Consider the following 24,519-nt stretch of genomic DNA (forward strand, 5'->3'; position numbering starts at 1 on the left):
AAAAATCGACATTCTCGGGCTGTTTTAGACACTTTGTGATTGGAAAAAAATACCCTTCAAATTAGACCAAGATTAATGATTTCCAAAGGTTTTCATTATTATTTTTTTCTGCGTGGGTTCCCCTTTAACAAATCTTCCGTCCAGGGATTCAAGCAGGCAGTGTACCCTCACCCCATGTCATCCTCCATCCCAATCCATGAACTTCGTTGCTGCAACCCAACCCTCTTATTTAATTAACCCAACCCAACCCAACCCTCTTACTTACTGGTTTCAGTATTTCCTTCCATCCTCTCTATTTTCCTGTTCGAAATTCCTTACTGGTTGGTGCAAGTGTTGCCCCACGATCCCACCGTCAGTTCAACCTTGCCCTTCCATGAGCCTCGATCTTGTGGAAAAAAAAAAGAATAAAAAAAGGATGAACCAGGCAAGCATCAAACCACATGTGAAAAGTAAACAAGCATTATTTAATGGAGCTAATAAGGTACGTTATCATGTTCTTAATGCCACACCGTGCTGGCACGATGGCCTTGAGGTCCGCACATTCACCTTCAAACGGTCTAACCTGGGTTTGAATCCCGACCCAGCTATAAACTATATATATGGGCGGGGTCTACGTGGTGTTTCACAGGCAGGTGAGTCATCAATGTGTGTGCCGTCCCTCGGATGGACGTCAAACTGGGCGTCCCATTTGTCGACATTAGTTGGTGATGTTAAAGATCCCACGGTGTCCTTCGCAAAGAGTAGGCGAGCCATCGCCGGCATCCTGAACAAATTCCAAAATTGCTTCCCTGACTTCCAGAGGGAACTGCATCAGCGGCACACTCAGCCAATAACACTACCCACAGCCTTCTGCTGCATTCAAAAGAAGAAGAAGAAGAAGAGGCAGCGGAAGAAGAACAAGGCCACACCAAAATGATCCACCATGCGCATTCAAACAAACATTTGCACTCACAAACTTTTAATAGATGTTTACTTTTTCTTTTTTTTGTTAAAATTCCTGGTGGAATGACCTGGGCTGCTCGGTGATGAGCGTCGTTCCTCAATAACGTGTTCATTATTAAATGTTTCCCGAAAACCGAGAAAGATAGACCTACCTGGACAGACAGGTAAGTTCGCAGCTAGGCATACTACACCGTACATTCGGTAATGTACATGTAATGCAAAAAGAAAAAAAGAAAATATTTATTTCCCACACAATACCATAACTTCAATAATGACGAATTAACATTTTTGGTCTGTACGAAACCAAATAAAATGAAACTTGTTTATGGTTTTCGGAAATAAATAAAATCTCAACTTACCTTTTCTCTCATAATAATATTATTAGAATGCACGGCGTGCATTGGTAATCAGCATCGATTTTGAGCAGCAAGGTGCAAAGGTGAGAAAGTGCACAGCTCACCTGTATGGCAAAGACGCATCCCAGGACGAGAATGTAGAACGGCAACACGGCGTCCATTGCGCAGGTACACCGAATGGAGCGCCACCCGCCCACGGCAACCGAGCGAGCAGGTATCGTGCCAGGTGAGGCTTCACGAATTGGACAGGGCGGGGTCTATGTGACCACACCTACAGGTGGGACAAGTAGAATTAAGGGAGGAGGCGGAAGGTGAAATATGAGAGAAAATGGCGGGAAGTGGAAGGTTAGGGGGGAGTATACCTGGGAAGGAGGAAAGGTGAAGATGGGGTTGGGATGTGGGAGGAGTAAAACAAGAAAAACCCGAGTGGGAAGTTTCAAGTGAGGAGGGAGGGGCAATGTATCGCAGGTTCTTCTTCTTTTTGAATTAGTGACGCCTAACCTGAGCCCCGGGGGTTCCATCCGTCCCCCACGCCCTAAAAGAGATGTTGAAGGTACAAGCTTTGAGTACAGTACCGAATAAATGCTCAGACGCAGGTAATTGTTACAGGTGTTGGTTCTCAAAGCCAGTCACTATACAAAGTGACTCAAGCCAAAATGGACTGGGGTGCTGTCTCATGCAAGAGGGACAACCGGTTGCATTTGCATCAAGGGCGCTAACGCTGACGGAACAAAACTATGCACAAATCGAAAAAGAATGCCTGAGCATAGTGTTTGCCTGTCAACACTTCCATCACTATCTGTATGGACGGGAAGTGATCACGGCAGAGACTGATCACAAGCCGCTCATTGCCATTTTCAGCAAGCCTCTCCTAAGCGCACCTAAGCGGCTCCAGAGCATGCTGCTCACACTCCAGAACTACAGCCTCAGGGTTGTGTACAAGCCTGGGCCTAAAATGTATATCAGCGACATGCTCAGCAGGGCAACAGCAGCGGTCAGTACTTCCAATGTGGAACATGAGCGACACACAGTTTGTAGCATGCAGCAGGAGCAGTATGATGTGGAGCAGATCAATCGGGCAGATTACCTGAACGTCACTGATCGACGCCTGCTTCATATCAGACAGCACACAGACAGAGACGAATACCTGCAAGCACTAAAAGCTGCTGTCTTGGCCGGGTGGCCTGACCAGAGAGATGAGACATCTCTTGCTGTTAGAGATTATTGGCTATGCAGAGATGAAATCAGTGTGCAGAATGGTGTGCTGTTCAAAGGTCAGAGAGTTATCATACCGAAGTCTTTGCGCCCAGAGATGCTGGCACGAATCCACTCCAGCCACATTGGAGGGGAAGCATGATACAGGCAAGCACGCGATACTCTCTTCTGGCCAAACATGCAAGCAGAGATCAAAGACTTTGTCAGTAAATGTTCCATGTGCAATGAATATGCACATGAGCAGCAAAAGGAGACGATGATGTCGCACGAGTTGCCCACACGGCCCTGGCAGATCATCAGCATGGACTTATTCAAGTACATTGGGAAAGACTTCCTCCTGATGGTCGATCACTATTCTGACTTCTGGGAAATTGAGCTGCTCCTAGACCTGTCTGCTGAGACAACAATCCGGCGATGCAAGGCACAATTCGCACGTCACGGTCAACCGGACCGTGTAATCTCTGACAACGGGCCTCAATTTGCAGGCAAGCAATTCAGACGCTTTACCATGGAATGGGAATTCGAGCATCTCGCATCCTCTCCACGACACCCAAAAGCCAATGGCAAAGCTGAGTCTGCCGTCAAAATCGTAAAGAACCTGTGCAAGAAAGCTACATGTGATGGCAATGACCCCTGGAAGGCCATACTCCAGTGGAGGAACACACCAACTGAGGGCATGGACAGCAGCCCAGCGCAGCGCTTGATGTCAAGAATGCTGAAAACACCTTTACCTGTGACCGACAAGTTGCTCGAGCCTTGTGTGGTGCCAGGTGTTTTGGAGAAACTGCGTCAAAAAAAGCAGATATCCAAGCTCGGCTATGACAGGTCAGCCAGAGACTTACCTGAACTAAAAGTTGGTGAGTGCATCCGTATGAAACCACTGCCTGGAGACCGAACTGGTCGCTGGAAAATAGGAACCTGCGTGCAACAGGTTGCCTAGGGTGGTCCAAAAAACCATCGATCTCTCCGATTTTGATGCTCTACTGGATTATTGTTAGAAATGGTCTAAAACATTCACCCACCAAATATTTTCGCTCAATTCCATCTAGAAACTCATACACACTTCAATTGAAATATGGCGTTTTTCACCAAATTTGGCTAAAGGAGAACAATCCAATAGCAACCTAGGTGGAAAACGTACATGCACTTTAGTACAAAAAGTACAAAAAGTACATGTACTAAGCCATTTTGTGGTTCATGACTTTTTGCATGCGCTTGCGCCTGTGAGTGTGAAATCATCATGGTCGAAACATGTTTGACAATGCTTGAAACATGTTTGAAACATGTTCATACATGTCTGACCCATGTTTCGACCATGAGGACTTCACAGGGGTATGTACCATCAATGACATTATTTAGGGAAAAAATATTTCTAAAGTCTTTGTAAGTGTTACATATTTATGTGAATGTATGTGAATTACCATTCAGGTCTTTGCTTATCCGTGGGTAGTATATTAAGTTGTTGTGTAGTTGTTGTGGTTGGAGGGGCAGGAGCCCTTCTGAGGGAGTGGCCGGAAACGGAAGTGGCCGGAAACGGAAGTGACCGGAAACGGAAGAGAAAAAGACACGAGGAAAAAGGACGAGTTTTATTCTTCCTCGCCCCGCTCCGACAAAAGGTGGAATCGACCTTGCGCTGCGTGGAAAACAGCGGCGTTCCGAAACCTGTCCGGCGAGAGGAATTCCCGGGACGTGTACCTGCCCGGTGGAGACGTCAAGTTGACGTGGGGCCGTGCATCGACCCCGCGTCTGGAATCGTTCGCGGCACCGTCCAAACAGACGCGTGCGGGTCGCACGTTGGGGCCTAACGCGCCTTGCAAGCGGCGTGGGGTTTGGCTTGCTCTACCGTACCCGCTCCGCGTGGCCACGAGGGGCTGCAGCCACGGTGCCTGGTACGATACCTGCCCGGTGGAGAAACGTCCACCCGGGGTTCGTTCAACCGCCCGAGTGCGGAGACGCCGACCAGTAGCAGTATCTTGGTCAGGAGGGGCCCAGAGACATTGTGAGGAGCAGAGACCGAAAGGGGGTGTGAGTACTCACCGGGACACACATGTATAAGATGGCCATCTTAATCATAGGGAATTGATTGTGAATTGGGAATTGGTGATGATTATGTATTGTTGATTGCTCGGGGAAAATCTCCGTGGTTGTGTCCTTGAAATATTGTTGATGGTTGTGTCATTGAAATTGTTTGGTATCATTACCATTGAAATATATCCTTGAACGTCAGTTGTCTCTTGGGTGAAATTCATATGGCTTGCGTGGCGAAAGCGCATATATAATACAGCTTTCTGGCGAAGTTCCTCTCACGGTCCGGGGGTCACTGAGACCAGGTATTCACCGAGGGGACCACGTAACAGAATTGGGGGCTCGTCCAAATTACGATTTGCGATTTCGCAATTGGGTCTACGTCCGGGATTTAAAATTGTATAAAATAATAAAATAATAATTTTTTTTATTAATTAAAATTTATTAATTAATTATTAATTGGTAAATTTTTTTTTTTGAGAAATTGGGGTAAAGTCTTGGGTGAAGGTTAACAGGTGTTAACGATAGGCACCATGGCGTTTGTGGCACAGAACTTTGGGGTAACCCCGAGTGAGGCACAGTTCCGAGCGTTGCTAAAGTCGGACCTCTTGAAATTGGCCAAACATTTTAACTTGGAGGTCCGAACTAATTTGAGGAAGGCAGAGTTGCAGGCCACGGTGATACAATCTATGGTGGGATTAGGAACATGGGACGAGTTAGCCTGGGAGTGGCTACCCGAAGAACCAGAAGACGTTGAGCTCCGGAAACTGGAGTTGCAATTACGGAGCCAGGAACGGATTAAAGAAGAAGAAAGGAAAGCAGAAAAGGAAAGAGCAGAAGAAGAAAGGAAAGCAGAAGAGAGGAGAGAAGAGAAACAAGCAGAGGAAAGGAGAGTGGAACGAGAACTCCAGGAAAGGTTAAAAGAAGAAGAAAGGAAAGCAGAAAAGGAAAGAGCAGAAGAAGAAAGGAAAGCAGAAGAGAGGAGAGAAGAGAAACAAGCAGAGGAAAGGAGAGTGGAACGAGAACTCCAGGAAAGGTTAAAAGAAGAAGAAAGGAAAGCAGAAAAGGAAAGAGCAGAAGAAGAAAGGAAAGCAGAAAAGGAAAGAGCAGAAGAAGAAAGGAAAGCAGAAGCGAGGAGAGAAGAGAAACAAGCAGAGGAAAGGAGAGTGGAACGAGAACTCCAGGAAAGGTTAGCAGAAGAAGAAAGGAAAGCAGAAGCGAGGAGAGAAGAGAAACAAGCAGAGGAAAGGAGAGTGGAACGAGAACTCCAGGAAAGGTTAGAAGGGAGAAAAGCAGAGGAGAGGAGAGCTGCAAGGGACCTCGAAGCAGAGGAGAGAAAAGCGGAAAGGGAATTAAAGGAACGTGACATGGAGCTTCAGCAAGAAATCAAATTCAAGGAGCTGGAGTTAATGAGAGAACGGGGAGAGGCACCACCCTTGCTGACGGGGTCGACACCTAACCAGAAAACCTGGGATGTGGGCAGACATGTGAGGCTGGTTCCACCGTTCAGTGAAAAAGAAGTCGCGAAATTTTTCCCACACTTTGAGAAAGTGGCTCGACAATTAAACTGGCCGGAGGAGGCCTGGACCATACTCGTGCAAAGTGTGCTGGTGGGGAAAGCTCAGGAAATTTATTCGGCGCTACCAATGGACCAATGTGCAGATTATGAGGTACTGAAGAAGCACATCCTCAAGGCCTATGAGTTGGTTCCGGAAGCTTACAGGCAAAAATTCAGGAATGCCAGGAAGAGGGAGAGTGAGACCCATGTGGAGTTTGCCAGAGTGAAAGAAAACATGTTTGATCGGTGGTGTGAGTCAAAAGGAGTCGGGAAAGACTTCGAGACATTGCGGGACTTGATCCTGGTGGAGGAATTCCAGCAGTGTGTCCACGAGGACATCAAAGTGTACCTGCAGGAAAAGAAGGTACCAAAGTTGTGGGACGCAGCCACCATGGCAGATGATTATGCCTTAACCCACCGAATAGGGGTCCACGAACCTAACTCCTCGCCTAGATCTCCGCAGGGGAGGTGGGGAACAGCAGGTGCGGAGAACGACCATACATGGCGGCGGCCTCGAGATGATTATGGGGACAACTATGATACCCCACCGGTTCGAAATCAGAGGGATGCGGGCCCAAGACAAACTTATAGTTCGGGGGGCCCGAGGCAGACCCCGAGTTTTTCCTCCGGACCTACTTGCGCGTTTTGCAAGAAACCTGGACACTTGATGTCCAGTTGTTACCTCATGAAAAGGGACAACCCAGAGCGGAGTCCGACTATTACAACTCCGAATGCGATGGCTAGCGTAAGAAATCGCCATCAAAAGGGTTACCAACCATTTATTTCAGAGGGGTTTGTGTCACTGGATGGAGCCTCGACTAACCGGAGACCGGTTAGGATATTGAAGGACACAGGGGCCCATCAATCTTTAATGCTTGAAGGCATTTTGCCATGGTCCGAGGAGACGGCAACGGGGGATAGTGTGCGTTTAAAGGGGATCGGGGGCGGTGTTAGTGCTCCCCTTCAGGTCATCCAGTTGGAGTCCGATTTGGTGTCAGGACCGGTCACCGTCGGTTTACAAGCCACGCTTCCTGTAGAGGGTGTATCTGTGGTTATCGGGAATGATTTGGCCGGGGGTCAAGTTTATGGTAACCAGAGGGTTGGTAAAGAGCCCAGCAGGGAAAATAACACCACACCAACTCGGGATGGCGACAAAAGTGCCAAGTTATTTGTAGGGGGACTGAACTTCAAAACAGAGGAAGAAGTTCTGACCTCTGTCTTCAACAGATATGGGCCGCTGGTGGAAGTGCGGTTGGTAAGAGACTGGGAAACGCAACAGTCAAGAGGGTTCGGCTTTGTCACGTTTGCCAGCACAAAAGACGCCAGAGAGGCAGAGAAGAATTGGAATGGCAAGGATTTGGAGGGTCGGACCATAACAGTAGGGAAGGCATTTCGTAGGCGTCGAGAGGTCTACAGGAGAGGACAACTGGGCGGTAGTTTTGGTGGTGGCCGCAATCAATATTATTATGGAGGCTCCCTGAGTTACAGCAGCTCCCGAAGGAAGGATTGTCAAAGTAGTGGCCGAGAAGGAGACCGCTATTCATGGGACTACAGGGACAAGTGGTCCCACCATAATTATTAGGGAAGTTCTGAGAAGTTGAAGCACTGAAGGCGGCGGAGCCGCCGAGCCAAGATTCCTACACGAATTAACCGTGAACGCCGTTCCTAAAGGCGTCCATGTAGTGAACTTTCATGCACGGACTAACCGTGAACTCCACGTTCCTCAAGGCGCCCATGTAGAGAACTTTCCTGCATGGACTAACCGTGAACTCCGCGTTCCTAAAGGCATCCATGTAGTGAATACTCGGCTTGGCCTCCCGGAAAAAGTGCTATCGAGTTGCCTAACTTTGGATCTTTGATCAACCCCTTAACCTTCATTCCCAAGAAACTGACGGTCAAAGTCAGAGGGTCATGAGATGGAGTTTGATTTGGCAGGGACAATGTCGTTGTTGGTACTTAGTCCAGAGGGAGTAATCGGGAGGGGTTGAGTTATCTGGTTTGTTTCTCCAAATTAGCCGGCAACGAAAGTTTTCGCTGGGTTCAAACTTTCTTTCTTGAAGGGGGGGAGTGTTACATATTTATGTGAATGTATGTGAATTACCATTCAGGTCTTTGCTTATCCGTGGGTAGTATATTAAGTTGTTGTGTAGTTGTTGTGGTTGGAGGGGCAGGAGCCCTTCTGAGGGAGTGGCCGGAAACGGAAGTGGCCGGAAACGGAAGTGACCGGAAACGGAAGAGAAAAAGACACGAGGAAAAAGGACGAGTTTTATTCTTCCTCGCCCCGCTCCGACAAAAGGTGGAATCGACCTTGCGCTGCGTGGAAAACAGCGGCGTTCCGAAACCTGTCCGGCGAGAGGAATTCCCGGGACGTGTACCTGCCCGGTGGAGACGTCAAGTTGACGTGGGGCCGTGCATCGACCCCGCGTCTGGAATCGTTCGCGGCACCGTCCAAACAGACGCGTGCGGGTCGCACGTTGGGGCCTAACGCGCCTTGCAAGCGGCGTGGGGTTTGGCTTGCTCTACCGTACCCGCTCCGCGTGGCCACGAGGGGCTGCAGCCACGGTGCCTGGTACGATACCTGCCCGGTGGAGAAACGTCCACCCGGGGTTCGTTCAACCGCCCGAGTGCGGAGACGCCGACCAGTAGCAGTATCTTGGTCAGGAGGGGCCCAGAGACATTGTGAGGAGCAGAGACCGAAAGGGGGTGTGAGTACTCACCGGGACACACATGTATAAGATGGCCATCTTAATCATAGGGAATTGATTGTGAATTGGGAATTGGTGATGATTATGTATTGTTGATTGCTCGGGGAAAATCTCCGTGGTTGTGTCCTTGAAATATTGTTGATGGTTGTGTCATTGAAATTGTTTGGTATCATTACCATTGAAATATATCCTTGAACGTCAGTTGTCTCTTGGGTGAAATTCATATGGCTTGCGTGGCGAAAGCGCATATATAATACAGCTTTCTGGCGAAGTTCCTCTCATGGTCCGGGGGTCACTGAGACCAGGTATTCACCGAGGGGACCACGTAACAGTAAGCCTCTCAACATGGACGATTTTCATTAAAATTGACCAAAATGACAAATTTATATGTTGAGTGTGTATGAGTTTATAGATGACTCAGATGCAAAATATTTTTTGGGTGAATGATTTAGACCATTTCTAACAATAATCCAATAGAGCATCATAATCCAGATAAAAAAGTGATTTTTTTGCATTTTTGGACCACCCTAAGGTTGCCCCACGTTCCTATCTCGTGGATGTGGAGGGTGCCCTGTATCGCCGCAATCGCGTGGACCTGAGAATAGCTGAGTCAGCACCACCTCCCTGTTATGGACAGCCCTCGGATTTACTAGCGGAGGAAAGGCACAACCAGAGCATCACAAGACCGGATGTGCAAAGTGAAGACAAAACTGCCATTGAGCCTGAGGGCTGCAATGCTAAGAAGAATTTGGTGAGAATGAGCACACCAGCAGGGAGGACCTGCAGCACACCCTCAACACCGGCGATGGTCAAAGAGCCTCTCTCACACAGGGGCCCTGTTTTCTCCCGCAGTGGAAGACGGTCAAAACCTCCAAACAGACTTGATCTGTGAACTGTTACAAATAACAGCAAGGACATTTAGTTATTGATTTGATGTTGAAGAGCAGGGCTCTTGCTTGAGACGGACGAAGTGACGGGCAAGACACAAACTCATCCGAGTAGATGTTTATTGTAAAAACCAACTCGGGAACTCTCAAAAGCCCGTTTATCGGGCTGCATATTATATATCAAAACCAGAAAGCACTACCGAAACCGAAAGCCACGCCTCTTAGGCGAGGTGCGCTTTGGTGGTCACGTGACCGACAGGTGCAAAGGATTATAACCGCACGCGCGGCACGCTTTGGTGGTCACGTGACCGGCCACCCCGGCGCCGTGGTTTGCCCGCCGGTTACGTCACCGGCTGGAGCAAGGAGATTCTGTTGCTGGTCTCGCTTGGGGGACCCATGGGTCGCTACACACGCCCCCCCAGAATGGACTTGATCCAGGAAGGTCAACCTGAGGGGGGTCCGGATGACCCGACCAAAACGACCCCTGGCCAATCGTGGGGGGGGGGTCTGGTGTGGTGGCAGGTGGTCGGACGGGGGGTGCAGTGGACGGGGGGCGGCCGCGCTGCGGTGGGAGAGCCAGCTGTGGCGGCTGGCCGACGTCCATGTGGGCCGGCTTGAGGTGGTCCAGCGAAATCCGGTCCGCCCGGCCGCCGATGTTGACGATGAAGGACTTGTTGTCCTGTCGTAGGACCCGGAAGGGTCCGTCGTATGGTGGCCGGAGTGGCCCCCGGTGCGCGTCGTGGGGCACGAAGATGTACTCCGCCGTGCGGAGTGCTGGGGGGACGTAGGATTGGGGGTCGCCATGGCGGGACGTGGGCACCGGGGCGAAACATCGGGCGACCTCCTGGAAGTCTGTGCGCTGGCGCGCGGCGGACCAGGGGCTGGGGGCGTCGGGAATGAACTCACCCAGTACGCGGAGGGCCTGGCCGTACACCAGCTCGGCGGTGGACGCCTGGAGGTCCTCTTTGGGAGCCGTGCGGAGGCCCAAAAGGACCCACGGGAGCCGGTCGGCTCAGCCGTCGTCCTGGAGGCCAGCCATGAGTGCGGTCTTCATGGAGCGGTGGAACCACTCGCACAACCCGTTGGCCTGGGGGTGGTAGGCCGTGGTGCGGTGCAGGGTAACGTCCAATGTGCGGGCGACCGCGCCCCATAGTTCGGACGTGAACTGTGGGCCGCGGTCCGACGAGATGTCCGCTGGTGCGCCGAAACGCGCGACCCAGGTGGCGATGAATGCCTGGGCCACGTCGGCGGTGGTGGTGGAGGCGAGGGGCACGGCCTCCGGCCACCTGGTGGTCCTGTCCACCATGGTAAGCAGGTGGGTGAACCCCTGCGATGGGGGAAGGGGACCCACCAGGTCCACGTGGACGTGGTCGAACCGTCGCTCGGGCACGGTGAAGGGAGCCAGCGGAGCCTGGGTATGACGGTGGACCTTGGCCCGCTGGCAGGGTGTGCAGGCGTTGGCCCAGTCGCGGACGTCCCATCGCAGCCCATGCCAGATGAAACGCGCCGCCACCAGCCTCTGGGACGCGTTCCGGCCCAGGTGAGAGAGGCCGTGGAGCGAAGCAAAAATGCGCCGCCGCCAGGTGACCGGCACAACGGGGCGAGGTCGGCCTTGGTAGATGTCGCACAGCAGGACCGTGTCCGCGAAGGGGACGTCAGCCAAGCGGAGGCCCGTGTCCGCCACCTGGAGCGCCTGCACCGTGCCGTCGGTGGCCTGGTCTGTTGCCATTAGGGCGAAATCGACGCCGAGGTGGACGGCGTTGGCGCCGGCTCGAGAAAGGCAGTCGGCCACGGCGTTGTCCTTCCCGGCGACGTGCCGGATGTCCGTGGTGTACTCCGACATGGTGGAGAGGTGGCGCTGCTGGCAGCCGACCACGGCTCCGTGACCTTAGCCATGGCGAAAACCAACGGCTTGTGGTCGACAAAAGCCGTGAACGGGCAGCCCTCCAGGAGGTGGCGAAAATGGCGGACAGCCAGGTACAGCCCGAGGAGCTCGCGGTCGAAGGTGCTGTACTTCAACTCGTTGGGCAGGAGTTGCCGGCTGAAGAACGCGAGCGGCTGCCAGGTCCCGTTGACCCATTGTTCATGGACCACGCCCACGGCGTAGTCGGAGGCGTCCATGGTGAGGGCGATGGGAGCCTGGGGTACCGGGTGGGCCAGCAGCGTGGCGTTGGCGAGGGCCCGTTTTGCGCCGGTAAAAGCCGCGTCCATGTCCGTGGACCAGACAACGTCGCGTTTCGCCGGCTGGCCGCGGAGGGCGGCGTACAAGGGCCGCATGAGTTGCGCAGCTCGGGGCACGAAGTGGTGATAAAAGTTCACCATCCCGAGGAACTCCTGCAGCGCCTTGATGGAGCGGGGGCGCGGGAAAGCGGCGATGGCCTCGACTTTGGCCGGTAGCGGCACGGCGCCGGTCCGGGTGATGCGGTGGCCCAAAAAGTCGATCGTCGCCGCACCAAAGTGACATTTGGCTGGGTTGATGATCAATCCGTGCTCGCTGAGGCGGCCGAACAGCGTCCGGAGGTGGAGGAGGTGTTCAGCTCTGGACGTGCTGGTGACTAGGATGTCGTCCAGGTAGGTGTAGAGGAACGGCAAGTCGCACAGCACACCGTCCATCAGGCGCTGGAACGCCTGTGCCGCGTTTTTGAGGCCGAAGGGCATCCGGAGGAATTCAAAGAGGCCGAAAGGTGTAATAACGGCCATCTTCGGGATGTCGGCAGGGCGGACGGGCACCTGGTGGTACCCCCGAATCAGGTCCACTTTTGAAAAAAATGGTCCGTCCCGCCAACCGGGCGGAAAAATCCTGGATGTGCGGGATGGGGTACCTGTCGGGGGTAGTGGCGTCGTTAAGGCGGCGGTAGTCGCCGCATGGCTGCCATCCGCCCCCCGGCTTCGGGACGATGTGCAGCGGCGAGGCCCAGGCGCTGTCGGAGCGCCGCACGATGCCGAGGCGCTCCAGCGCGGCGAACTCGGCCTTGGCGACGGCGAGTTTGGCGGGATCGAGACGGCGAGCCCGGGCGTACACCGGCGGGCCCGTAGTGGGGATGTGATGCTCGATGCCGTGACGCACCGCGATGGCCGAAAACGTCGGTTGCGTGAGGGCCGGGAACTCCGCGAGGAGACGTGCGAAGTCGTCTGCCAATGGGAGGACGCAGGAAAACTCAGTGGGCGCGGAACGGCTCAAAGCGCATGCCAGGGAGCTGAAAGTTTCGGCGTTGACGAGACGCCGGCGTTTCACGTCGACCAGTAGGCCGTGGGCGCACAGAAAATCAGCCCCGAGCAAAGCCATGGGGACATCCGCCGTCACGAACTCCCAGTGAAAGAGCTGGCTGCCGAAGCGGAGGGCGACGGAGTGTGGGCCGAAGGTGCAGATGGCGGAGCCGTTGGCCGCGATTAAGGAGGGGCCGCAAACGGCGGCCCGCCTGTCCTCCGCCGAAGCGGGAATGACGCTCAGCTGGGCGCCGGTGTCGCAGAGAAAGCGCCGCCCCGACGCTTGGTCCGCGATGAATAGCAGGTTTCCGGAACGGCCGGCGTTCATTGCTGGTAGGGAACGCCGGCCCGCCCGTTTCCCGACTTGCCGAACATGCACGGGGGTCGACATGATCGGGCCTGCCGCCCGAACCTGGCGTGGAAATAACACCAGGCCGGGTCCGGCGGGGGCTCCGGTCGACGTGTCGGGACCAGGCGACGCGGCGTCGCCGCTGCCAGTCGCGCCGGCCCAGCGGCCTCCGGGAAGGAAACTGCGTCGCAGGCGCCGGGCGGGTGGGCGGGAGGGCTCCCGGCCGCCACCCCGACGAGCTGGCTCGCTGCTCTGGCGAGCTGGCTTGCCGAATCGATCTTGTCGGCCTCCTTGGCGAGGTCGCGGGGGTTCACGATGGTCGTGCCTGCCAGGGCGACCCGTACCTGGGCCGGGAGCTGGCGAACAAAAAGCTCCCGAAACAGGAAATCCGAGGGGTGCTCGCCGAGCAACGCGAGCATTTAGTCCATGCGTTCGGACGGGTGTGTATCGCCGAGCTCAGGAAGGTCGAGCAGGCGTCGTGCGCTCAGCCGGGGAGAGGGCGAAAGCACCCAGAAGAAGTGCCTTGATGGCGTCGTACTTGCCGTCAGCGGGTGGGTTCTGGAGGAAGCTCAGGCAGTGGGCGGCGGTCGCGGAGCCAAGCGCGGCGACCACGTAATGGTATCGCGTGGCGTCCTCCGTTATGCTACGCAGGGTGAACTGGAAGTCTGCCTGCGTGAACCAGACGGCGGCATGTGCTTCCCAGAAGGTGGGCAATTTGAGGGACACTGCGGTGTCCATCGCGTGTCGTAAATTCGGGGTCACCAGTGAAGAGCAGGGCTCTTGCTTGAGACGGACGAAGTGACGGGCAAGACACAAACTCGTCCGAGAAGATGTTTATTGTAAAAACCAACTCGGGAACTCTCAAAAGCCCGTTTATCAGGCTGCATATATATCAAAACCAGAAAGCACAACCGAAACCGAAAGCCACGCCTCTTAGGCGAGGCGCGCTTTGGTGGTCACGTGACCGACAGGTGCAAGGGATTATAACCGCACGCGTGGCATGCTTTGGTGGTCACGTGACCGGCCACCCCAGCGCCGTGGTTTGCCCGCCGGTTACGTCACCGGCTGGAGCAAGGAGATTCTGTTGCTGGCCTCGCTTGGGGGACCCATGGGTCGCTACAATGTGTTACGGATTTATGTGAATTACTATTCAGGTCTTTGCTTATTAATGTGTTAGTCGATTAAAGGTTGTTGTGATTAAAGGGTCAGGAGCCCTTCTGGGGAAAAGGAGACCGGAAACGGAAGAAGAAAAGACACGAGGTCCGGGAGAAGCGGCGATTCTCTTCTTCGTCCTCGCCCAGCGCCGAGAAGAGCGGTATCAATATTGAGCAGCGTGGGGAACGCTGCGTTTGAAAGCCCGTCTGGCGAGAGGAGTTACCTGGACGTGTAATTACCCATTTACACGTCAAGTCGCCGTGGGTTCGTGCACGGAACCAAGCGTCCGGCACAGTTCGCCTCACCGTCTACAAGGACGCGTACGGGTCGCACCTTGGGCCTCGCGCGCGTTGCAAGCCGCGCTTGGTTTTGCCCCATTGCTTGGCAAGGAGGTGTGCGCTGCAGCAGCTGTCCCCGGTACGAGACGTGCACTTTGGAGCACGTCTGCCCGGGGTTCGTTCAACCGCCCGTGTGCGGAGAAGAGAGACATTGTGAGGGACAGTGACCCAAGTGGTCGTGAGTAGGGACAGGGGGGGACACATATGTAAGATGGCCATCTTAGTGATTGATTGTTGATTGTTGATGGTTGTTGATTCCTTGGGGGAATATATTATTGATTACTCCGGATCCTTGGAGTGGGGTTTCTTATTGACTGGAATTCATATTGATTGCGTTACGAAAGCGTATAAATCATATATCTTTCTGGCGGGGTGCCTCCCACGGTCCGGGGGTCACCAAGACCAGGTAGTTACCGGGAGGACTACTTAACAGAATTGTGGGCTCGTCCAAATTACAATTTGCGGATTCGCAATTGGGTCTACGTCCGGGATCTATTAAATTTTCTAAATTTTAGTCCGGGAAAGAATTCCCAAGAGTGGGAACTTTTCCAACGTTCCCAAAATTGTTTTGCTCTGTCGACAAAACAACAACAACAAAAAAAAACGAACAAAAAAAACAATAGCAATAATCGTAATACTGTTGCTTTTCTTTGTTGGAAATTTCTGGGGTGAAGGTTAACAGGTGTTACCAGTAGTCACCATGGCGTTTGTGGCACATAACTTTGCGGTAACCCCTAGTGAGGCACAGTTCCGAGCGTTACTAAAAGTGGACCTCTTGAAATTGGCCAAACATTTTAACTTGGAGGTCCGAACTAATTTGAGGAAGGCACAGTTGCAGACCACGGTGATACAGTCTATGGTGGTATGAGGAACATGGGACGAGTTAGCCTGGGAGTGGCTACCCGAAGAACCAGAAGATGTTGAGCTCCGGAAACTGGAGTTGCAATTACGGAGCCAGGAACGGATCAAAGAAGAGGAAAGGAAAGCAGAAGAGAGGAGAGAAGAGAAACAAGCAGAGAAAGGAGAGTGGAACGAGAACTCCAGGAAAGGTTAAAAGAAGAGGAAAGGAAAGCAGAAGAGAGGAGAGAAGAGAAACAAGCAGAGGAAAGGAGAGTGGAACGAGAACTCCAGGAAAGGTTAGCAGAAGAAGAAAGGAAAGCAGAAAAGGAAAGAGCAGAAGAAGAAAGGAAAGCAGAAGAGAGGAGAGAAGAGAAACAAGCAGAGGAAAGGAGAGTGGAACGAGAACTCCAGGAAAGGTTAGAAGGGAGAAAAGCAGAGGAGAGGAGAGCTGCCAGGGAACTCGAAGCAGAGGAGAGAAAAGCCGAAAGGGAGTTGAAGGAACGTGATCTGGCACTTCAGCAAGAGATTAAATTCAAGGAGCTGGAGTTAATGAGAGAACGGGGAGAGGTACCACCCTTGCTGACGGGGTCGACACCTAGCCAGAAAACCTGGGAGGTGGGCAGACATGTGAGGCTGGTTCCACCCTTCAGTGAAAAGGAAGTCACTCAATTTTTTCCACACTTTGAGAAAGTGGCTCGACAGTTAAACTGGCCGGAGGAGGCCTGGACCATACTAGTGCAAAGTGTGCTGGTGGGTAAAGCTCAAGAGATTTATTCGGCGCTACCAATGGACCAATGTGCAGATTATGAGGTATTGAAGAAGCGCATCCTCAAAGCCTATGAGTTGGTTCCGGAAGCTTACCTGCAAAAATTCAGGAATGCCAGGAAGAGGGAGAGTGAGACCCATGTGGAGTTGGCTAGAGTGAAAGAAAATATGTTTGATCGGTGGTGTGAGTCAAAAGGAGTCGGGAACGACTTCGAAGCATTGCGTGACCTGATGCTGGTGGAGGAATTTCAACAGTGTGTCCACGAGGACATCAAAGTGTACCTGCAGGAAAAGAAAGTACCAAAGTTGTGGGACGCAGCCACCATGGCAGATGATTATGCCTTAACACACCGGATAGGGGTCCACGAACCTAACTCCTCGCCTAGATCTCCGCAGGGGAGGTGTGGAACAGCAGGTGCGGAAAACGACAATACATGGCGGCGGCCTCGAGATGATTATGGGGACAACGCTGATACCCGAACTGTTCGAAATCAGGGGGCTATGGGCCCAAGACAAACTTATTTTTCGGGGGGCCCGAGGCAGACCACGAGTTTTTCCTCCGGGCCTACTTGCGCTTTGTGCAAGAAACCTGGACACTTGATGTCCAGTTGTTACCTCATGAAAAGGGAAAACCCAGAGCGGAGTCCGACTATTACCACTCCGAATGCGATGGCAAGCGTAAGAAATCGCCCACAGAAGAGTTACCAACCATTTATTTATGAGGGGTTGGTCTCACTCAAGGGAGACTTGACTAACCCAAGACCGGTTAGGGTTTTGAGGGACACAGGAGCCCATCAAACCCTGACCAAACCCTCTCCTTCGACAAATACACTAAACAGATCACAAAGACAGCCTTCTTTCACCTGAAAAACATCGCCCGTCTCCGCTCATCCCTCTCCTCCACGGCTGCAGAAACCCTCATCCACGCCTTCATCACCTCCCGTCTGGACTACTGCAATAGCCTCCTCTATGGTTCACCCTCAACAATCACCAATAAACTCCAATACATTCAGAACTCCGCTGCCCGTCTACTCACCCATTCCCGGACCCGTGACCACATCACCCCCGTCCTTTACAAGCTTCACTGGCTCCCCATCTCCCAGAGAATCCAGTACAAAATCCTCCTCTTGACCTACAAAGCCCTCCATAACCTGGCCCCATCCTACCTGGCTGACCTCCTCTCCAGACACACTCCCACCCGCAACCTCCGCTCTGCTGGTACCAACCTCCTGACCCCCCCCCCCCCATCCGGACCAAATTCAGATCCTGGGGGGGACAGGGCCTTCTCCATCGCTGCTCCCACCCTCTGGAACTCACTACCTCACACCATCAGAGACTCCTCCTCACTCACCACATTCAAAACATCACTAAAGACCCACCTGTTCAGCACTGCATTCACCATTCAACCCACAGCATTTAACCCCTGACTATCACTTCTCCTTCTCCCTCCTTTTGCTTAAAATATTTCCCTATTGATTCTTGTCTTTTTGCAATTGTTGTTTTCATGTTTTGTTATGCATTATGTTTTGCACTCTGTCAAAGCGCCTTTGGGCTTCATGAAAAGCGCTATACAAAATAAATGAATTATTATTATTATTATTATCAATCCTTAATGCTTGAAGGCATTTTGCCATTGTCAAAGAGTACCGCAACTGGTGATAGTGTTCGGTTACAAGGGATCGGTGGCTGTGTTAGTGCCCCACTTCATGTCATCCATTTGGAATCCGATTTGGTGTCAGGACCGGTCACCGTCGGTTTACAAGCCACGCTTCCTGTAGAGGGAGTATCTGTGATTATCAGGAATGATTTGGCCGGGGGGCAAATTTATGGTAACCCGAGGGTGGATAAAGAGCCCCGCAGGGGAAATAACACCTCCCCAGCTCGGGATGGCGACAAAAGTTCCAAGTTATTTGTAGGGGGACTGAACTTCAACACAGAGGAAGAAGTTCTGACCTCTGTCTTCAACAGATATGGGCCGCTGGTGGAAGTGCAGGTGGTAAAAGACAGGGAAACGCAACGGTCAAGAGGGTTCGGCTTTGTCACGTTTGCAAGCACAAGAGACGCCAGAGAGGCAGAGAAGAATTGGATGGTAAGGATTTGGAGGGTCGGACCATAACAGTAGGGAAGGCATTTCGTAGACGTCGAGAGGTCTACAGAAGAGGACAACTTGGCGGTAGTTTTGGGGTTGGCAGCAGCCGATATTACTATGGAGGCTCCCAGAGTTACGGCACCTCCCGAAAGAATGAATGTCAGAGCACTGGCCAAGAAGGAGACCGCCAGTCAGGTAACGGCTGGGACAAGGGGTCCCACCGTAACTGTTAGGAGTCTGGAGAAGTTGAAGCACTATATACGGTGGAGCCGCCGAGCCGGGGCTCCTACACGGACTAACCGTGAACGCCACGTTCTTAAAGGCGTCCAGGTAGGGAACTTTCCTGCACGGACTAACTGTGAACTCTACGTTCTTAAAGGCGTCCATGTAATGAACTTTCCTCCCCGGACTAACCGTGAACTCCACATTCCTTAAGGCGTCCCTGTAGGGAATACTCAGCTGGGCCTCCCGAAAAAGTGCTATCGAGAGGTTTAACTTTGGGGCTTTGGTCACCACCTCTTAACCGTCATTCAAGAGAAACTAGAAGTGGTGGACGCTTGGTCCAGAGTGAATTAATCTAGGGGTTTTGGTGAAATTTTGTTGCTTTATTTTTAAGTGATAATTGTGCCCGGGGGGAACTGATGATTTGGGGGTGTGAGTTATCTGGTTTGTTTATCCAAGTTGGCCGGCAAAGAAAGTTTTCGCTGGGTTCAAACATTCTTTCTTGAAGGGGGGGAGTGTTACGGATTTATGTGAATTACTATTCAGGTCTTTGCTTATTAATGTGTAGTCGATTAAAGGTTGTTGTGATTAAAGGGTCAGGAGCCCTTCTGGGGAAAAGGAGACCGGAAACGGAAGAAGAAAAGACACGAGGTCCGGGAGAAGCGGCGATTCTCTTCTTCTTCCTCGCCCAGCGCCGAGAAGAGCGGTATCGATATTGAGCAGCGTGGGGAACGCTGCGTTTGAAAGCCCGTCTGGCGAGAGGAGTTACCTGGACGTGTAATTACCCATTTACACGTCAAGTCGCCGTGGGTTCGTGCACGGAACCAAGCGTCCGGCTCAGTTCGCCTCACCGTCTACAAGGACGCGTATGGGTCGCACCTTGGGCCTCGCGCGCGTTGCAAGCTGCGCTTGGTTTTGCCCCATTGCTTGGCAAGGAGGTGTGCGCTGCAGCAGCTGTCCCCCGGTACGAGACGTGCACTTTGGAGCACGTCCGCCCGGGGTTCGTTCAACCGCCCGTGTGCGGAGAAGAGAGACATTGTGAGGGACAGTGACCCAAGTGGTCGTGAGTGGGGACAGGGGGGGACACATATGTAAGATGGCCATCTTCGTGATTGATTGTTGATTGTTGATGGTTGTTGATTCCTTGGGGGAATATATTATTGATTACTCCGGATCCTTGGAGTGGGGTTTCTTATTGACTGGAATTCATATTGATTGCGTTACGAAAGCGTATAAATCATATATCTTTCTGGCGGGGTGCCTCCCACGGTCCGGGGGTCACCGAGACCAGGTAGTTACCGGGAGGACTACGTAACAAATGTCATTGATTGGTGGAAATGTTCAGCTCCTGGCATAATCCTATGTTATAATTTAGCCAGAATATTGTTATGTTTTTTTTTTTTTTTTTTTTTTTTTTTTTTTGTATACAAGATCGAGGCTCGTGAAAGAGCGAACATTAATCACACAGAAAGACAAACCGACACATAAAACATATAACATCGGGAGCGGTAGACAAGATGGGGAGAGAGGGGGAAGGACACAAACACAACATTTGAGAGCAGGGACCGAGAGACATGGAGACATCGAGAGATCTGAGAGAGGGCGAGGGCTTTGGGGGGGGGGGGGCATGGGAAGGGGGCGGTGGGAGAGGTATAAAACATATGGACACTGCCAGGACTTCCAGGAAAGAAGTTGGAATTTCAAACAAGGTGGATCTGGGGTGAATTAGCGGGGGTAGAAAAGATCAAGGTTTTGGATGGGGGAAGATAAGAGATGGTGGTGAACAGCTGTTTTAAAGACCTGGAGGGAGGAGTGGGATTGAAGGGAGTGAGGGAGTTTGTTCCAGAGGCGGGAGAAAAGAGGAATGAAAGAGTGAAGGTGAGCAGAGAGCCGAGATTTCGGCAGTTTAACCATCAGATGGTTGCTGGCAGATCTTGTGCGACCTGTAGGAATATTTGGGGGACAGAGCACAGAGAGAGCTGGGGGTGCAAGGCCGGAGAGGAGTCGGTAGAAGACAGAAAGACCACCTACCTGCCTGCGGTGAGTGAGTGAAAGGCCCTCAGAGATAGCTTCATCGCGGGAGATTCCAATAATTCTGAAAGCTTTGGTTTCAACAGCGTGAAGCCGAGCTAGGTGTGAGGCAGGAGCACCGGCCCATAGGGGAGAACAGTATTCCATTGAGCTGCGGATGAAAGCCTTGTATGTGGTGAGGAGCTCAGGTGTGCCGAGGAAGGACTTCGCACGACGGAGGATGCCCAGTCGGCGACTGGCTTTGGAGGCCAGCTTGGAAATGTGGTTTTCCCAAGAAAGATCATGGCAGATAGTGAGACCCAAAATCTTGAGCGACAGAACTTCTTGGAGAGGATTGTTGAGAAAGTAGATGGGAGGGTTGTCCAGTCGATCTTTTCGGAGAGACATAGTAAGAGTGTGAGATTTGTCAGGATTGAAAGACATGTTCCACTTGTTTGACCAGACTGTGATTTTGTCCAGGTCTTCAGAGAGTGAGGAGGCAGCAGACTGCCGATCTGAGGGAAGAGGAATGGAGCGGCAGAGAGTGGAGTCATCAGCAAAGAGATAGAGAGGATTTTCGAGAGAGTCAGAGAGATCATTGATGAAGACCAGAAAAAGCACGGGGCCCAGAACACTGCCTTGGGGAACTCCAGCCTGAACAGGAAGAGGAGATGAGAGAAACCCATTCAGGGCCACACGTTGACGACGACTAGAGAGGAAGTCCGCCAGCCATGCGTGGAGATTTCCATGGATACCAAAGGAGGAGAGTTTGGTGAGCAGAGCGGGGTGCCAGACCGTGTCGAAGGCACGTGATATGTCGAGGGAGACAGCTCTAATTTCCTGTTTGGCATTGAGGACCTCCATCCATTGTTGAGACAGCAGAAGCAGCATGTCCAGAGTAGAGTGACCTGGTCTGAAACCAAATTGATGATCAGAGATCAAGCCATTGGAGAAGAGGAAAGATTTCATATCCGAAGCAATGATGGATTCCATGACTTTGCTGATAATTGGGAGAAGGCTGATTGGTCTGTAGTTGCTAGGATCTGTTTTTGCACCTTTTTTGTGCAAAGCGGTGATGTTGGCTGATTTCCAAGCAGATGGCAGTTGACCTTGAGCAAAAGAGAGGGTGAAGAGAACAGAGAGAGGGTGAGATAGAGCAGCAGAGCAGGATTTTAGGACCCGTGGGCTGATGCCGTCGGGTCCAGTTGCAGAATCAGAGTCGAGGGTTGACAGAAACTTTTCCACCTTGTCAGGAGGAAAGGACACGGCGTCCAGGAGCAGCAGGGTACGACTGGGTATGGTGGGTACAGAGAGGGATGGGTTTGGGACACAAGATTTAGAGGCAAACACAGAGTTGAGGCATTCAGCTTTTTCACGTGCGGAGTCAGCTGTGTAGCCGTTAGAGGTAAGGGAGGGGATGGAGGGGGAACAAACACCAGAAACGGATTTGACCAGACGCCACCAGGATTTGGAAGAGGGAGACAGATAAGAGAGTTCGGTCTTGAGAACGGAGAGATATTGTTTCCTGGCTCTCCTGAGGGTGGACACACACTTGTTTCGGGCTTTGTGAAAGGAAATGAGATTTCCTTCCGTTGGATTTGCTTTCCAGGAGATGAAGGCAAGTTGTTTCTGGGCAACAGCCTCACCACAAGATTCCGTGTACCAGGGACGGGAGGAAGGGTATGACAACTGAAGACGAGATGGGATAAATCTGTGCATGAGAGAGAGCAATTTACTTTGGAAGAATTCCCAGGATGAGTTGATGTCAGAGGTGGTAGAGATGGGAGACCAGTCCAGATGATTGATGGCTGCTTGAAGACCGTGCCAGTTGGCCTGAGTGAAATGCCAGACTCGTCGACGCTGAGCAGGCTCCCTGAGGATGGTCAGAGAGATGTCCACTTTAACAAGGACATGATCAGATGATCCGATCGGAGCAGAAGAAGAGCAGCAGACATTTTCAGGGAAGTTAGTCATAACCAAGTCCAGAAGAGAAGATGTTCCGTTGACTGAGATCCGGGTCGGGAAATTGACAGATTGTGTCAGTCCCAGTGAGTCGCAGAAGTCCTTTGCTGAGGAGCCATGGCTGGTGCGAGAGGTACCCACACCCAGCCAACTGGCATGATGACAGTTGAAATCACCACATATGAGGAAGAGAGAGTTGGGATGAGTAGATAGAAGTTGGTCCATATCATCAGACAGCGAGATGTAGATGGAGTCATCACTGTTTGGTGGACGGTACAACACACATATGAACAAGAGGTGGGAGCGAAGGGGAAGCCGTAGCCAGAGGTATTCCTGGGGGTGAGGTGGAGAGAGTGCAGTGCAGGGCGAGTGAGGAAGAGAGTTTTTGATAAAGATAGCAACCCCGCCTCCAGGACGAGGCTCAGGTCTATCATACCGGAGGAGGGAGTAGCCCGGGAGAGATACTATGGAATCAGAGACATCATAAAGGAGGAAAGTTTCTGTTAAGCAGATCACGTCTGGTTTGACAGAAGCAACCTGTATGGAGAGATCAGTTAAGTTTGAACGAAGGCCCCGGATGTTTGAGGTCCATACCGTTAATGAAGAGGAAGGGGGAGCATCAGATACAGAACAGGGGGGAGGAGGGGTAGGGTAAGATGTGGAAGAGGTGGAAGAGGTAGGGAGAGCTGTTGAAGGTGTGTCAGAGATTTCAGAATAGCTCGGAGAAAGGGAAGGATGGGGCGGACAAAAGGTTTGATGGTGATTGAGTGAGCCACAATGAGGTGTTATTTGAGGAGGGGGAAGAGCGAGGCAGAAGGTTGGGGGAGATGGAGGTGAGAGTTTGAAGGGGGAAGAAGCGGGGAGGACGCTTTGAGGAGGGGGAGTGAGAGGGGGGAAATTGAGAAGCAATGAGGGTGGGGAGATTTGAAGGGGAGGGGTGAGGGGGGAGTTTGGGAGGGAAGGGACAAGGGGAGGGATTTGAAAGGGATGGGATATGGGGGAGATTTGGAGGGGAGGGGTGAGGCAGGAGTCAAGGAGGGGAGGGGCGAGGGGGCGTCTTGGCGGGGAGGGGTGAGGGGGTAGTTTAGGAGGGAGGGGGCAAGGGGGGAGATTTGAAAGGGATGGGTGATGGGGAAGATTTGGAGGGGAGGGGTGATGGGGAAGATTTGGAGGGGAGGGGTTGTGGGGAAGATTTGGAGGGGAGGGGTGAGATTGGATTTTTGAAAGTGTACGATTTATGGGAAACGAACATTTATTGCAAAATGAGTTTCTTGTTATGTTACCAGTTTACATCTCTTTTCGAAATTTTGGTGGAATAGATTGCATCACATGATATTAGTAATGTTAAAAAAGGGAGATGTTACAGGTGTTGGATTGTGTTGATAAGACCGCCCAGTGTACTGTGCACATGTATTTCCGGAATCACCTCCGGGCCGGGAGTGCCGGACGCGGAACATGGATTGCTCCAACTACTAACTGCTCCGTGTGCTTTTATACGAGCGTCTGAAACAGTAATGTCGGTTTGTTTGACAAAGTTAACACAGTTATGGCTCTGCCTGGTGGAGAACACCTGTAATCCCGTGTACCTGCGATCAGGTAATCCTGCACTACTTGGCAACCGATCTCGATTTGTTTCGACCGAATAGACCGAGCTGTCGTTGCTTTCATGACGTTGTAGCGGCTACCGCTGGGTATACACAATCGCCTTGCACCTACCGAGGACGCGGAGCGATCACCATGCCGTGCTTGCCCAGGACGCCCGGGCATGCCCGCTCTCGACTTGCCAGGCCTCGTCCGGGATGCCCGGGCACGCCCGGGCATGCCCGCTCTCGACTTTCCCGGGCAAACGCTCCGGGATAATGTGTATATATATTGCTGCCCGATAAACGGGCTT

At 52.3% G+C, this 24,519-nt stretch overlaps 1 protein-coding gene across 4 annotated transcripts in view; it reads right to left on the reverse strand.

Moving 5' to 3' along the window:
- Positions 1–24,519, reverse strand: part of LOC137436505 (cadherin-13) — a 677,612-nt gene that overhangs the window by 64,372 nt on the left and 588,721 nt on the right. For 2 of the 4 annotated variants that reach the window (XM_068130356.2, XM_078786498.1), the window contains exon 2: positions 1,403–1,569. In XM_068130356.2, coding sequence (XP_067986457.2) covers positions 1,403–1,459 — 57 coding nt within the window. In that variant the 5' untranslated portion in view covers positions 1,460–1,569. Of the gene's footprint in view, positions 1–265; positions 381–509; positions 558–1,402; positions 1,570–24,519 lie in introns of those variants that run through there. The other 2 variants (XM_068130357.2, XM_068130358.2) reach the window with 2 other exon arrangements.

Source organism: Myxine glutinosa, chromosome 11 (assembly GCF_964187855.1).
Source record: "Myxine glutinosa chromosome 11, kmMyxGlut1.1, whole genome shotgun sequence".
NCBI lineage: Eukaryota > Metazoa > Chordata > Myxini > Myxiniformes > Myxinidae > Myxine > Myxine glutinosa.